General features: G+C 43.4%; 1 protein-coding gene across 4 annotated transcripts in view; it reads right to left on the reverse strand.

The window, feature by feature from the left end:
* Nucleotides 1–10,796: 10,796 nt before the first annotated feature.
* rusc2 (RUN and SH3 domain containing 2) overlaps nt 10,797–13,998 on the reverse strand; it is a 133,185-nt gene continuing 129,983 nt past the window's right edge. For 3 of the 4 annotated variants that reach the window (XM_059989446.1, XM_059989447.1, XM_059989448.1), the window contains 2 exons: nt 13,725–13,889; nt 10,797–11,698 (listed from right to left, as the gene is read on the reverse strand). In XM_059989446.1, coding sequence (XP_059845429.1) covers nt 11,518–11,698; nt 13,725–13,889 — 346 coding nt within the window. In that variant the 3' untranslated portion in view covers nt 10,797–11,517. The remainder of the gene's footprint in view (nt 11,699–13,724; nt 13,890–13,998) is intronic. The other variant, XM_059989450.1, reaches the window with a different exon arrangement.

Consider the following 13,998-nt stretch of genomic DNA (forward strand, 5'->3'; position numbering starts at 1 on the left):
AGGTGTCAGATCCCTCAGTGAGAAAGCACTTTGGAGATAGTGATCATAATTCTATCTCCTTTACAATAGCACTGGAGAGAGATAGGAATAGACAAATTAGAAAAGCATTTAATTGGAGTAAGGGGAATTATGATGCTACCAGGCATGAAACTGGAAGCTTAAATTGGGAACAGGTGTTCTCGGAAAAGTACGGAAGGAATGTGGCAAATGTTCAGGGGATATTTGTGTAGCGTTCTGCATAGGTATGTTCCAATGAGACAGTGAAGTTATGGTAAGGTACAGGAACTGTGATGTACAAAGGCTGTAATAAATCTAGTCAAGAAAAGAAAGCTTACAAAAGGCTCAGAGAGCTATGAAATCTAGAAGATTATAAGGCTAACAGGAAGGAGCTTAAAAAGGAAATTAGAAGACCCAGAAGGGGCCAGGAGAAGGCTTGGCGGGCAGGATTAAAGAAAACCCCAAGGCATTCTACAAGTATGTGAAGAGCAAGAGGATAAGACATGAAAGAATAGGACCTATCAACTGTGACAGTGGGAAAGTGTGTATGGAACCGGAGGAAATAGCAGAGGTACTTAATGAATACTTTACTTCAGTATTCACTGAGGGAAAGGATCTTGGTGATTGCAGTGATGGCTTGCAGCAGACTGAAAAGCTTGAGCAAGTAGATATTAAGAAAGAGCTTGTTCTGGAGCTTTTGGAAAGCATCAAGTTGGATAAGTTGCCGGGACCGGATGAGATCTACCACAGGCTATTCTGGGAGGCGAGGGAAGAGATTACTGAGTCTCTGACGATGATCTTTGCATCATCAAAAGGGACGGGAGAGGTTCTGGAGGATTGGAGGGCTTGCTCCACAGAAGGCAAAGAGTGGTTGCAGATGGGTCATATTCTGCAAGGAGGTCAGTCACCAGTGGTGTGCCTCGGGGATCTGTTCTGGGACCCTTACTCTTTGTCATTTTTATAAATGACCTGGATGAGGAAGTGGAGGGATGGGTTAGTAAGTTTGCTGATGATACAAAGTTTGTGGATAGTGTGGAAGGCTGTCGGAGGTTACAGTGGGACATTGATAGGATGCAGAACTGGGCTGAGAAGTGGCAGATGGAGTTCAATCCAGGTAAGTGTGAAGTGGTTCATTTTGCTAGGTCAAATATGATGGCAGAATATAGTATTAATGGTAAGTCTCTTGGCAGTATGGAGAATCAGAGGGATCTAGGGGTCCAAGTCCATAGGACACTCAAAGCAGCTGCACAGGTTGACTCTATGGTTAAGGCATATGCTGTATTGGCCTTCATTAATCTTGGAATTGAATTTAGGAGCCGAGAGGTAATGTTGGAGCTATATAGGACCCTGGTCAGACCCCACTTGGAGTACTGTGCTCAGTTCTGGTCACCTCACTAAAGGAAGGATGTGGATGTCGCAGAAAGGGTGCAGAAGAAATTTACAACGATGTTGCCTGGATTGGGGAGCATGCCTTATGAGAGGAAGTTGAGTAAACTCGGTGTTTTCTCCTTGGAGCGACAGAGGTTGAAAAGTGACCTGATAGATGTGTATGTATAAGATGATGAGAGGCATTGATCATGTGGATACTCAGAGGCTTTTTCCCAGGGCTGAAATGGTTGCCACAAGAGGACACAGGCTTAAGGTGCTGGGGAATAGGTACAGAGATGTCAGGGGTAAGTTTTTAACGCAGAGTGGTGAGTGCATGGAATGGGCTGCCGGCAGTGGTATTGGAGGCGGATATGATAGGGTCTTTTAAGAGACTTCTGGATAGGTACATGGAGCTTAGAAAAATAGAGGGCTATGGGTAACCTGAGGTAATTTCTAAGGTAGGGACATGTTCAGCACATCTTTGTGGACCGAAAGGCCTTTATTGTGCTGTAGGTTTTCTATGTTTCTGTTACCTGGACTTCTGAGTTCCTCCAGCACTTTGCTGTTGCTTGAAATTCCAGTATCTGCAGTCTCCCATGTCTCTCTTTTTCTTCTATTACACTCCTCCCATCCCACCAGGTTACAATACTGGCATCAATCCAACAACATAGATGGCTGCCCATATCCTGTTTACAAAAGCCTGGACAAATCCAATCCAATATATATTTTAAAAATAATATACAGTGAATTCCAGTTAATTGGCCCATCAGTTAATTGGGACAGGGGACTTTTGGCAAACAGTTGGACATTACACCATGCTAAGAGTATACAGTTTTTACCTATCATCAGTTACTTGTGTTTGTTTCCAAAAAGCAGTGATTTCTGTAACTGATTGTTAGTGAGAAATAAGCAGTGAGACAATTCAAAACTGTTCTGCTCACTGTGGATTCTGGCATTCAGACTTAAGATGTCAGGAATGGCCAAAAGTGAAAATGAAACGAGTTAGGAACCACAACAAATTTGAAGGTATTGAAAATCATCTTTAATGTTACAATGAAACTGAAGATTTAGAGGATGCAATTGTCAAAAACATTCTATGAAGGCAGTCCATTATCTGCATTGATTGTGTTCATTTACAGTCATTCAGAAGAACACCGCAGCGTACACTGAATGAGTTTCTCCATTCATAACTATTAGCAAAAAATACAAGTTTATGGTATTGTAGTTGCATTGATAGTACTCTAACTTGTACTATATTTTATTTAAATACATAATTTGTTAATCAATTAAACAGTAGTTTGCCTTTAATAGACTTTTAACTATTTCCCTGAAACTTCATCTAATTGGTACAACAGTTTAATTGGGCCAAAATGTACTGGTACCAATGTGTCTCAATTAAACAGAATCCAGTATATGTATGTGTGTGTCTATATATTAGAAAGAGATACATTATACTACATATACATAGTATGAATATAAATTCATCAAAAAATCCAGTAATGTCAAATATGATTTTTCCTTCACAAAACCACTTTGATGTTCTCTGATCAGCTTGAAGTTTTCCATGAGCCCAACTATATCAACTTTAATGCGGTTTATAATATTTTCACCATTGACAGATATTGATCTAAATCACTTATAGTTTCCTGATTTCTGAATCTTTGACCAAATCAGTTAGGTTTGCTATCTTCCAAATGTAATGGAATTTTCCCTGAATCGCATGTTTTGAAAAATTAGTATCAATACAATAACTATTCAATTAGTAATTATTTTGCGATCCTAGAATGAGGTACATCAAAGCCCAGACCTGAACCTTCCGTGCTATCTAACTCACAATTGGTGCTCCAGTTATAGCCGCTGAAAGGCCATGTACAATACTGCTAAAGGGTCACACAGCTCAAGTAATATTGAAGCAAGGGTCACAACATTCATGCAATGAAACATAATTAAGCCATCGAAACTTTAAAAGACAACAGGAAAACATGATAAGAACAACAAATGCTGACGGCGCTCAGAGGGCCAGGCAACGCCTGTGGACAGAGAAATAGAGTTAATGCTTTAAGTCTGATGAAAGCCCATTAACCTGAAATGTTAACTTTTTTTCTTTCCAAAGCTGCTGTCTGACCTGTGAGTCGCAATAGCATTTTCTGTGTTCTTGTTATTTCAGGTTTCCAATAATTTGCAGTTTCTTTAGCTTTGGCAAATAGATGTAGTGGAATGTTAAAAAAAATCCTGACATATTAAAACAAGTTCTGCTTTACAGAAACCCATTGTTCTTGGATCCATACACAGAAACCCACAAAAAATCTTGTTGCTAAAAAAAAACATTAAACTACAGTCCCACCTACTGCTCTATATCAGATATATATTAAATGACTATTTTTGTGACTTCATTTACTAATAATACATAAGTCACTTCATAAGTTAATTCAAAGTACAAACCCCATTTCCAGAAAAGTTGGGATATTTTCTAAAATGCAATAAAAACAAAAATCTGTGATATGTCAATTCACGTGAACCCTTATTTAACTGACAAAAGTACAAAGAAAAGATTTTCAATAGTTTTACTGACTAACTTAATTGTATTTTGTAAATATACACAAATTTAGAATTTGATGGCTGCAACACACTCAACAAAAGTTGGGACAAAGTTAAAATAAGATTGAGAAGTGCACAGAATACTCAAGTAACACTGGTTTGGAAGACTCCACATTAAGCAGGCTAATTGGTAGCAGGTGAGTTATCATGACTGGGTGTAAAAGTAACGTCCATCAAAGGCTCAGTCTTTGCAAGCAAGGATGGGTCATGGCTCACCCCTTTGTGCCAAAATTCGTGAGAGAATTGTTTGTCAGTTCAAAAGGAACATTTCCTAAGGCAAGATTGCAGAGAATTTAGGTCTTTCAACATCTACAGTACATAATATTGTGAAAAGATTCAGAGAATTCAGAGACATCTCAGTGCCTAAAAGGCAAGGTTGGAAACCACCGTTGAATGCACGTGCTCTTTGAGCTTTCAGGCGGCACTGCCTAAGAAACCATCATGCTACTGTGACCTGGGCTCGGGAGTACTTCGGAAAACCATTGTCACTTAACGCAGTCTGTCGCTGCATCCAGAAATGCAACTTGAAACTGTAATATGCAAGGAGGAAGCATCAACTCTATGCAGAAACGCTGGCGAGTTCTCTGGGCCCAAGCTCATCTCAGATGGAACGAAAGACTGTGGAACCTTGTGATGTGGTCAGATGAGTCCACATTTCAGCTAGTTTTCAGAAAAAACAGGCGTCAAGTTCTCCATGCCAAAGATGAAAACGACCATCCCGATTGTTATCAGCGAAAGGTACAAAAGCCAGCATCTGTGATGATATGGGGGTGCATCAGTACCCATGGAATGACTGAGTTGCATGTATGTGAAGGTACCATTGACTCTGAGGCGTATATTAGGATTTTAGAGAGATATATGTTGCCATCAAGGTGACGTCGCTTCCCGGGATGTCCATGCTTATTTCAGCAGGACAATGCCAGACCACATTCTGCACGGGCTACAACAGCGTGGTTTTGTAGAAACAGAGTGCGTGTGCTTGACTGGCCTGCTGCCAGTCCAGATCTATCTCCTACTGAAAATGTATGGCGCATCATGAAGAGGAGAATCAGACAACGGAGACCACGGACTGTTGAGCAACTGAAGTCTTATATCAAGCAAGAATGGACAAAATTTCCATTCTACTACATTGCATTCTACTACATTCCATTTACATTGCAAATCTACTACAATTAGTATCCTCAGTTCCAAAATGATTAAAAAGTGTTATTAAAAGGAAAGGTGATGTTGTGGCGACCCACTTTCTGTGCAGGCAAACCGGCTCACAAATAGCCAGCGCGCGGGGAGAGACTTTGGTAATGCACCTCTGACGTCATTTCCGTCCAGAGAGGACGGGTACTAGGGATTAAATGCCAGCGCCGCAAAGTTTGAATAAACTAGTCTCGAAACGACTTAATGACTGCGTGTCGTTATTTCAGCGCTGTGTGTAGCGCATCGCTACATTGGCGACCCCGACGGTCCAAATGGGATTTGGACCAAAGATGACCGACTCTTCATCTGTTCACGCAGTTTTGCTAAAACTGCCGACTTTCTGGATGTTGCGACCACGCATGTGGTTTAGCCAAGCAGAAGCCCAGTTCCAGATTTGGCAGATATCTTCTGATTCCATGCATTACTACCACATGGTGAGCGCCCTTGACCAGGAGACGGCCGCCCGGGTTGCGGATTTCATACAGTCGCCCCCGGAAGAAGGCAAATATGAAGCATTCAAGGCGGTGCTCAATGAGACCTTTGGCCTCTCACGGCGTGAGTGGGGTGCCCGCCTGCTTCACCTGGACCGTTTGGGAGGCAGACTGCCGTCAGCATTGATGAACAAGATGCTGGCCCTGGCCGACAGACACAAGTCATGCCTCATGTTCGAGCAAGCGTTCCTAGAGCATCTGCCCGAGGACATACATCTGCTGCTGGCCGACACAGATTTCAGTGACCCCCGGAAGGTGGTGGCCCGGGCAGACATGCTGTGGAAAGCCAAGAGGGAGAGCGTGACGTCCATTGGTCAGATTACCAGGCCACGCGCCCAACAGCAGACCAGAACAGGCCCGGCAAAAGGGCGCACAAAACACAGAGGCAGGAGTGAGGAGGCCAGCAAACAGTGGTGTTTCTACCACCAGCGGTGGGGCACAAAAGCCCGCCGTTGTCGCCCGCCCTGCAAGGGCTAGCTACCGCTAATGACTATGGCGGCTGGCCACAAGGACAGCCTCTTGTGCGTCTGGGACAAACAGTCGGGATGCCGCTTCTTGGTTGACACCGGAACGGAAATCAGCATCTTGTACCCAATGGGGTACGACATCCACAACAGGAAGCCAGGACCCACCCTGAGGGCCATAAACGGCAGCACGATACGGACCTACGGCACCCGCACAGTGCAACTGCAGTTCGGCGCCAGCCGGCTCACATGGGGCTTCACACTGGCTGCCGTGGCCCAACCACTCCTGGGGGCAGACTTCTTGCGAGCTCACAGCCTGCTTGTCAACTTGCAAGGGAAAAGACTGGTACATGCCGAGACTTTCCAGACGTTCTCCCTGGGTGAAGCCAAGTTGCCGGCCCCACACCTGGACTCCATCACGCTGTTGGACAATGAATTCACCAGAATCCTGGCGGACTTTCCATCGATTCTGGCACCGCAGTTCACGGCATCATGCCCAGACACGGGGTACAGCACCACACCCCAACCCAGCGACCGCCCCTCCAGGCCCATGCACGAAAGCTCCCCCCGGAAAAGCTCCAACTGGTGAAGGAGGAGTTCAAGAAGATGGAGGAATTGGGGAACATACGGAAGTCCAACAGCCCATGGGCCTCCCTCCTGCACATGGTGTCCAAAGCAGCTGGGGGTTGGAGACCATGCGGTGACTACCGCAGACTGAACGAGGCTACAACTCCAGACCACTAACCCGTGCTGCACATACAGGACTTTACAGCAAACCTGCACGGGGCAAGAATCTTTTCCAAAGTAGACCACGTACGGGGATACCATCAAATTCTGGTGCACCCTGAAGACATCCCCAAAACAGCATTCATCAACCCGTTCGGCCTGTTCAATTTCCTCCGAATACCGTTCGGCCTGAAGAATGCCGCACAGACGTTCCAGCAGCTAATGGATGCGGTGGGATGCGACCTGGACTTTGTGTTCATCTATTTGGAAGACATCCTTATAGCCAGCAGTAGTCGTCAGGCGCATCTGTCCCACCTCTGCCAGCACTACTCCCACCTGAGTGATTTTGGCCTCATGAGCAACCCGGCCAAATGCCAGTTCGGTCTCGATACCATCGACTTCCTGGGCCACAGGATTACCAAAGACGGGGCAACACCTCTGCCCGCCAAGGTAGACATGATCCGCCACTTTGCCCGGCTCAACACAGTCAAAGGCCTGCAGGAGTTTGTCAGTATGGTGAACTTCTACCACCATTTCCTCCCCTCAGCAGCCCGTATCATGTGCCCTTTGTACACCCTGATGTCGGGTAAAGGCAAGGACATTACTTGGGATGAGGAGGCTGCGGCCACTTTCGTTAAAGCCAAGGAAGCCTTGGCAGATGCCGCGATGCTGGTGCAACCCAGAACAGACCTTCCGACCACCCTCATGGTGGACGCATCCGACACAGCTGTCGGTGGGGTGCTGGAGCAGCTCATTGAGGGGCGCTGGCAACCCCTGGCGTTCTTCAGCTAGCACCTACAACCACCCAAACTCAAGTACAGTGCTTTCAACCAGGAGCTGTTGGCACTGTATCTGGCAATCCGGCATTTCAGGTATTTCTTGGAAGGCAGGCCGTTCACCACGTTCACGGACCACAAACCGTTGACCTTCGCGTTCACGAAGGTGTCCGATCCCCGGTCGGCTCACCAGCAGCGACATCTGTCCTACATCTCCGAGTACACGACGGACATCCAGCATGCCTCAGGAAAGGACGATGTCGTGGCGGACACACACTCCAGACCAGCTGTCCAGGCCCTGTCCCTGGGGGTGGACTATGCAGCACTGGCGGAGGCGCAGCAGGCAGACGACGAGATGCCCAGCTACAGGACCGCAGTCTCGGGTTTGCAGCTGCAAGACTTTTTCGTAGGCTCAGGTGAGAGGACCCTTTTGTGTGACGTGGCTACCGGCCAACCTCGCCCCATCATCCCGGCAGCCTGGAGGCGGCGAGTTTTCAACTCCACACACGGTTTGGTGCACCCATTTATCAGGACAACTGTCCGGCTGGTCTCCAGGAAGTTCGCGTGGCACGGACTTCACAAGCAGGTCAGTGAATGGGCCAGAACGTGCACGCAGTGCCAAACAGCCAAGGTGCAGCAGCACACTAAAGCCCCACCGCAGCAGTTCGAACTGGAGGTTCAACCACATTCATGTGGATATCGTGGGCCCACTACCAGTGTCCGAAGGACCGTGGTACCTCCTAACTATGGTAGACCGGTTCACGAGGTGGCCAGCAGTGGTCCCGCTCTCTGACACATCTGCCGATTCCTGCACCCGAGCACTGATTGCAACCTGGGTAGCACATTTCGGGGTACCGGCCCACATTACCTCTGACAGAGGTGTACAGTTCACCTCCAGCCTGTGGTTGGCTGTGGCCAGCCTGTTGGGAATGCAGCTACACCACACTACTCCCTACCACCCACAGTTGAATGGACTAGTGGAACGCTTCCACTGTCACTTGAAGTCGGCTCTCATGGCCCGCCTGAGAGGACCTAACTGGGTGGACGAGCTTCCCTGGGTCCTGCTTGGAATTCGCACAGTGCCCAAAGAGAACCTGCATGCCTCGTCGGCCGAGTTGGTGTACGGCGCACCCCTGGCCATCCCAGGAGAGTTCATACCAGCCTCAAGGGGGCAAGAGGAAGAACCCGCAGCAGTCCTGGACAGACTACGCGAAAGGCTCGGCAACCTGGCCCCCGTACCAACTTCACAGCACGGACGTACCTCGATCCATGTACCCAAAGACCTGCAGAACTGTAAGTTTGTGTTTGTACGAAGGGGCGGACACCGGGTACCGCTACAGCGGCCATACGAGGGGTTGCTCAAGATGATCAGCAACAACAGGTCCACGTACGTTCTGGACATTGGGGGGAAAGAAGAGGTTTTCATGGTGGACCAACTCAAACCAGCCCATGTGGACTTGGCGCAGCCGGTCGAGGTTCAGGTACCGCGGTGCAGAGGCAGACCTCCCAAACAGAGGCTAATCCAGACTGTGGACATTGGGCGTGTATTGCCAGTTCTGGGGGGGGGGGGGGTTTAAGCGGCGACCCACTTTCTGTGCAGGCAAACTGGCTCACAAATAGCCAGCGCGTGGGGAGGGACTTTGGTAATGCACCTCTGACATCATTTCCACCCAGAGAGGGCGGGCACTAGGGATTAAATGCCAGTGCCGTGAAGTTTGAATAAACTGGTCTCGAAATGACTTACCGACTGCATGTCGTCATTTCAGCGCTGTGTGTAGCACATCGCTACAATGTAACACAATGGTAAACATGCCTCTGTCCCAACTTTTCTTGAGTGTGTTGCAACCATCAAATTCTAAATTTGTGTATATTTACAAAATACAATTAAGTTGGTCAGTAAAACTATTGAAAATCTTTTCTTTGTACTTTTGTCAGTTAAATAAAGGTTCACGTGAATTAACATATCACAGATTCTTGTTTTTATTGCATTTTGGAAAATATCCCATCTTTTCTGGAAATGGGGTTTGTAGTTCAGCACGTGATTCTTTTAACAAACACGTTGATGTAATCTAAACACAAGATAATGAAATTCAGGTTCCTGACCTTTTCAGTACTATCTACATGCTAAATAGATTCTGGTGCATGGCTTCAAATAGCAGAAACATGTAACATGAAATTGGTGAATCAACTTGTCCCACTGATAAAATGAATGATCAAAAGATAATGTAGGATGCCCCAGCCTCCAAAGTCTGATTCTCAATGAGTGTCCCAGTAAAGTATTTCAGGCACTCAGTGCATTAACATGTATTTGTTATTTCAAACAACAGAAATTGTTTTCTACAAACATTTTTTTCTCTGGTATGTCACCCTACAGTACAATAGTCATGAGATTCATAAAGCATCCATTCAATGCATAAGGCCTTCACGTATATTTATACAGAGAGGATGTAGGTTATTGTATTACCTGAGAAAGTGGTCAAATCTGGCTCGTTGACAGCATTTAAGATAGTGTATATACATAGATTAATTGTATGTTCATAATGTGATGCTAGGCACAGGAGTGTGGAAGGTATTGATAAAGTGACTGACAGGCAATGATAAAGTAGTGGTGTTTGGCAGTGTGGGGGTATTGGTTAGTGGGTGGAGATGCTGATCAGCCTTATTGCGTGTAGAAAGTAACTGATTTTTAATCTGGTAGTCCTGGGGTGGATGCTACATAGCCTCTCCCTGATGGGAGTGGAACAAACAGTCCACGAGCAGGGTGGGTGGGATCCTTCATGATGTTAGAATCAGAATCATGTTAATTATCACTGGTGTGTGTCGTGAAATTACTGGCCCTTTTCTGTATAGATGTCCTTAATGGCAGGTACGCTGGTGCCAGTGATGCAATAGGCAGTTTTGACGATGTGTGCAGAACTTCCTTGTCCATCACAGTGCAATTTATGTGATTCTACTAAATAATTGTATATTTGTACTTATTCTATTCCATACAGAAGAGAAATGTTAAAATCTATTAGACTATCTAATCTCGGTATAGTTATAGTGAACATTTGCAATTATAGATATATAAAATCAGCCCATTTTAAAAGAGATTACAGTTGATAAGTAAATACATTATTCACTTTTCATGAATTCACTGCAATTTCTTGTAAAGGATTACAACACACCCACTATGTCACATGCCATCATTTCAGCACTTTTTATTAATGTGCAAAATAAATAATACATACATGTTCAAAGAATATTCAGATAAAATCAAATATGGTGTAACTTCATTAACTGCATATATACAAGGCAGAGGTATATATTACTACAAATTATTATATTTTAATTGATTCCTCTATTAACTCAACATGACACATTCTTGTAGAATGTCTGTGCAGGGGAGGCAGTTAAGTCACCCTACAAGATCCAATCAAGGCACCAATACTATCTTTCACAAATGGAAATACTGCCTGTTATTTGTACCTCACAAATTCATGCAATTTACACCATTTGAAATGAAATTAATAAAGATTATTAAATAATAAACTGTAGCATATATATTATATATATGAATTACATATATTATATATATATACTTCAAATTCTAGTTCTGTCCCACTTATTTGGAAGTCTGGTAATACAAAGCTGCTTACTACTAAAGGCATGTGAAATTAGAGCAAATGTTCATGTGGCAGGCATGCTTTATACTCACCAATGAGAGTTAGTGGATGAGCAATGTATGGATGGGCTACTTGGTTGAGGTTCTAAGTGCAGTCAATGAAGAACAAAGTAATAAGCAAAGAAATATTGGCAATTTAGTGCTTTCTTGCTCGATATTATCTTGCTGGTTAACAATTATTTATTCATCTCCTTTTCCATAACCACCTCAATTAAAATTGCACAGTCCATCGAGCATTAATATTAATAATCTTCACCTTCTGGATGAGTCACATAAGTAAAGGGTACTAATCCACGTTCAGCTCCAAGGCCACAGAGCAGCCAGTCTGCATCCACTTTTGACATCACCCTCAGAACATCTCCTTTTTTAAAGCTGAGTTGTCCTTTCTCGGTTGCTATGTGATGGCAAAGGGCCTTCACTTCTCTTAATGGGGAAAAAATAAAAATGTGTTTGAAAAGCTGAAGGCACAACACAGTATTTATTTTAATTATTTTTTCATGTTGGACTTTTACTATCCTATCACATTCTCTTTCTTTGCATTAGAAATTATGCTGTGTACATACATCTACTGATGCCTCTGGACACAGCTTCAGTGATGTTCCTGGAATCATTGGGCGTTTCGGGTCTTTCAACATCATACATCCTCCCCCAGGTGACCCAGCCGGGGCTGATCAGACCCCAGCTTGTGTCCAGATGGCTAGCTACTTATGACTCCATGGCTCCCCTCTTTTGAGCCACAGCCATCTTGAGGCCCTCTCTGCCGCATCAGTGATACTGCAGATGGCTCTTAATTAATCACCAAAAAAATTGTAAGGAATGTTTGTATTTAATACCACAAAACAGCAGAAGATACATGCAGTAAGCAGAAAAAGAAAAGAATAATGATGTGCTGCTTGTACTTAAGCTTACTGGTACCATCAATCCTGGGGACTGAGTTTTTATATTTGTATGATAAAAACAAAATGCTCAGCAGGAGAGGCAGTTTCTGTAGAAAGAGAAACAGAGTTAAATTTTAATGTTATCAGTCTGAGATCCTATCTGACCTGCTGAGTATTTCCACCATTTTCTGTTTTTATTTCATATTTAGAACATCTGCTGTTTTATTTTTGCTTTTATATCAATTTATATAGGTGTCCTGTAACAACTTGAAGTTAAAAACACCAAAAGAGCAGGAAGAAAAACCAAATCAGCATTAAACTGCATGGATGACTAAAAGTTGCTTTATAGAACAAGTATAAACTGAGATTATATTGAATGTAAGTAGCAGAAAGTTAAAACAAAAAAATCTAGAGAAAAGAGATGTCTCCCAATAAGAGAATGATTTTTCTTATGTTCTAATGTATGTTTTGCAGTACCAATTGATTTTATTATGCGTCATATAGACAACAGGCTGCCAATGGTCATTATAACTGTATAATGAATAGATTCAACACATTTTTCAAAGAGTTGTTAAGTATTAACAACAAAATACCCTACCTATATTTTTAATTTCAACAATGTACAAAATTATGTAAGTTTCTAATATTGATCCATGAGTAAATACACTGATCGTTTGGAAGGGACAAGTTAGTTTATAATTAAGTACTGAGTTAACCAATCTCAGTTGCTGTTCCTGAATATCCCCAACCTTTCACATTTAATTGGGACGATGTTCCTTCCAATATGATTCAGTGAAATTGAACTTCAATAGTAACACGGTAGAAGATCTACACATATGCTGCATCAAGAAATTATGCCTATTAATTCTTCACATCTTATCCATGATGTTATGGGCAGGACTAAAATCCTTCCTGACATGAAAAGAGTCAAGGGAGGTTTAGGCATTCGTCAATGGATTTGTTTCTGAATATCATATAACTGATGTTTTATGAGGCCATAAAACAGTTCACAAGTTTGTTAAGTCTTGGCTTAAGAATAACATATGAACTGAGGAATTGTGTGAAAATAAGTTACAGAGACATTTAGAAAATGCTTTTTTTAATCAATAAAAAAATACTAAAATTACTTAAATCTTAACGGGCACTTCAAGTACACTCTATGCCCCACAAATATCTAGTCTCTGCAAGCTGAGGTTAATTACTCAAACAGCTGAACTACTTCCTTTTCTTCTTCTGGTAGTCTGACTTCCAGTTCACTTACACCTTTTCAATTACTACCACTTATCAGGAGGAAAAAAGCCACAAGGTTGATATCTAGCATTAGAACTCTTAACTTCAACAGTGGCAAGCATGGAATTCCAGCTATCAGTGAAATTTAGTGGATCAATACAGATTATGTGCGAAACAAAATACCTCATAGTTGTATGGTTTAATGTCATTTATATTTGGATTTTTAGGAACAAGGGCAGCTGAGAAGTTAGCCTTGTATTTCAAGTAATAAATACTATGCAATTGCTTAATATGTATTTCCTAACCACCTAGATTCAAGAAAATAATGTAAATATCACTACCGCTCATATTGGGCTTTTGATTCTTGATATTCTGGCTGACTACCTCCAGTCTGTGGATTGATTTGTTCTGCTACATATTGGGATCCTCTCCATTTTCCAGTTCCCACAGTCCGTACCATTAGATCGTATACTGATTTATCAAGTCCCAACCAGTCAGAAGGTAATCTGGAGACAGAAAATAGAAAATGAAAATTAAAAAAGGCAGGAATACCCTTAAAAATATTACAACACCACAGTCAAGAAAATTCTACTTCCACTTCAAAGTGCTTTAGCT

The sequence above is a fragment of the Hypanus sabinus genome, chromosome 14 (genome assembly GCF_030144855.1).
Source record: "Hypanus sabinus isolate sHypSab1 chromosome 14, sHypSab1.hap1, whole genome shotgun sequence".
Taxonomy (NCBI): domain Eukaryota; kingdom Metazoa; phylum Chordata; class Chondrichthyes; order Myliobatiformes; family Dasyatidae; genus Hypanus; species Hypanus sabinus.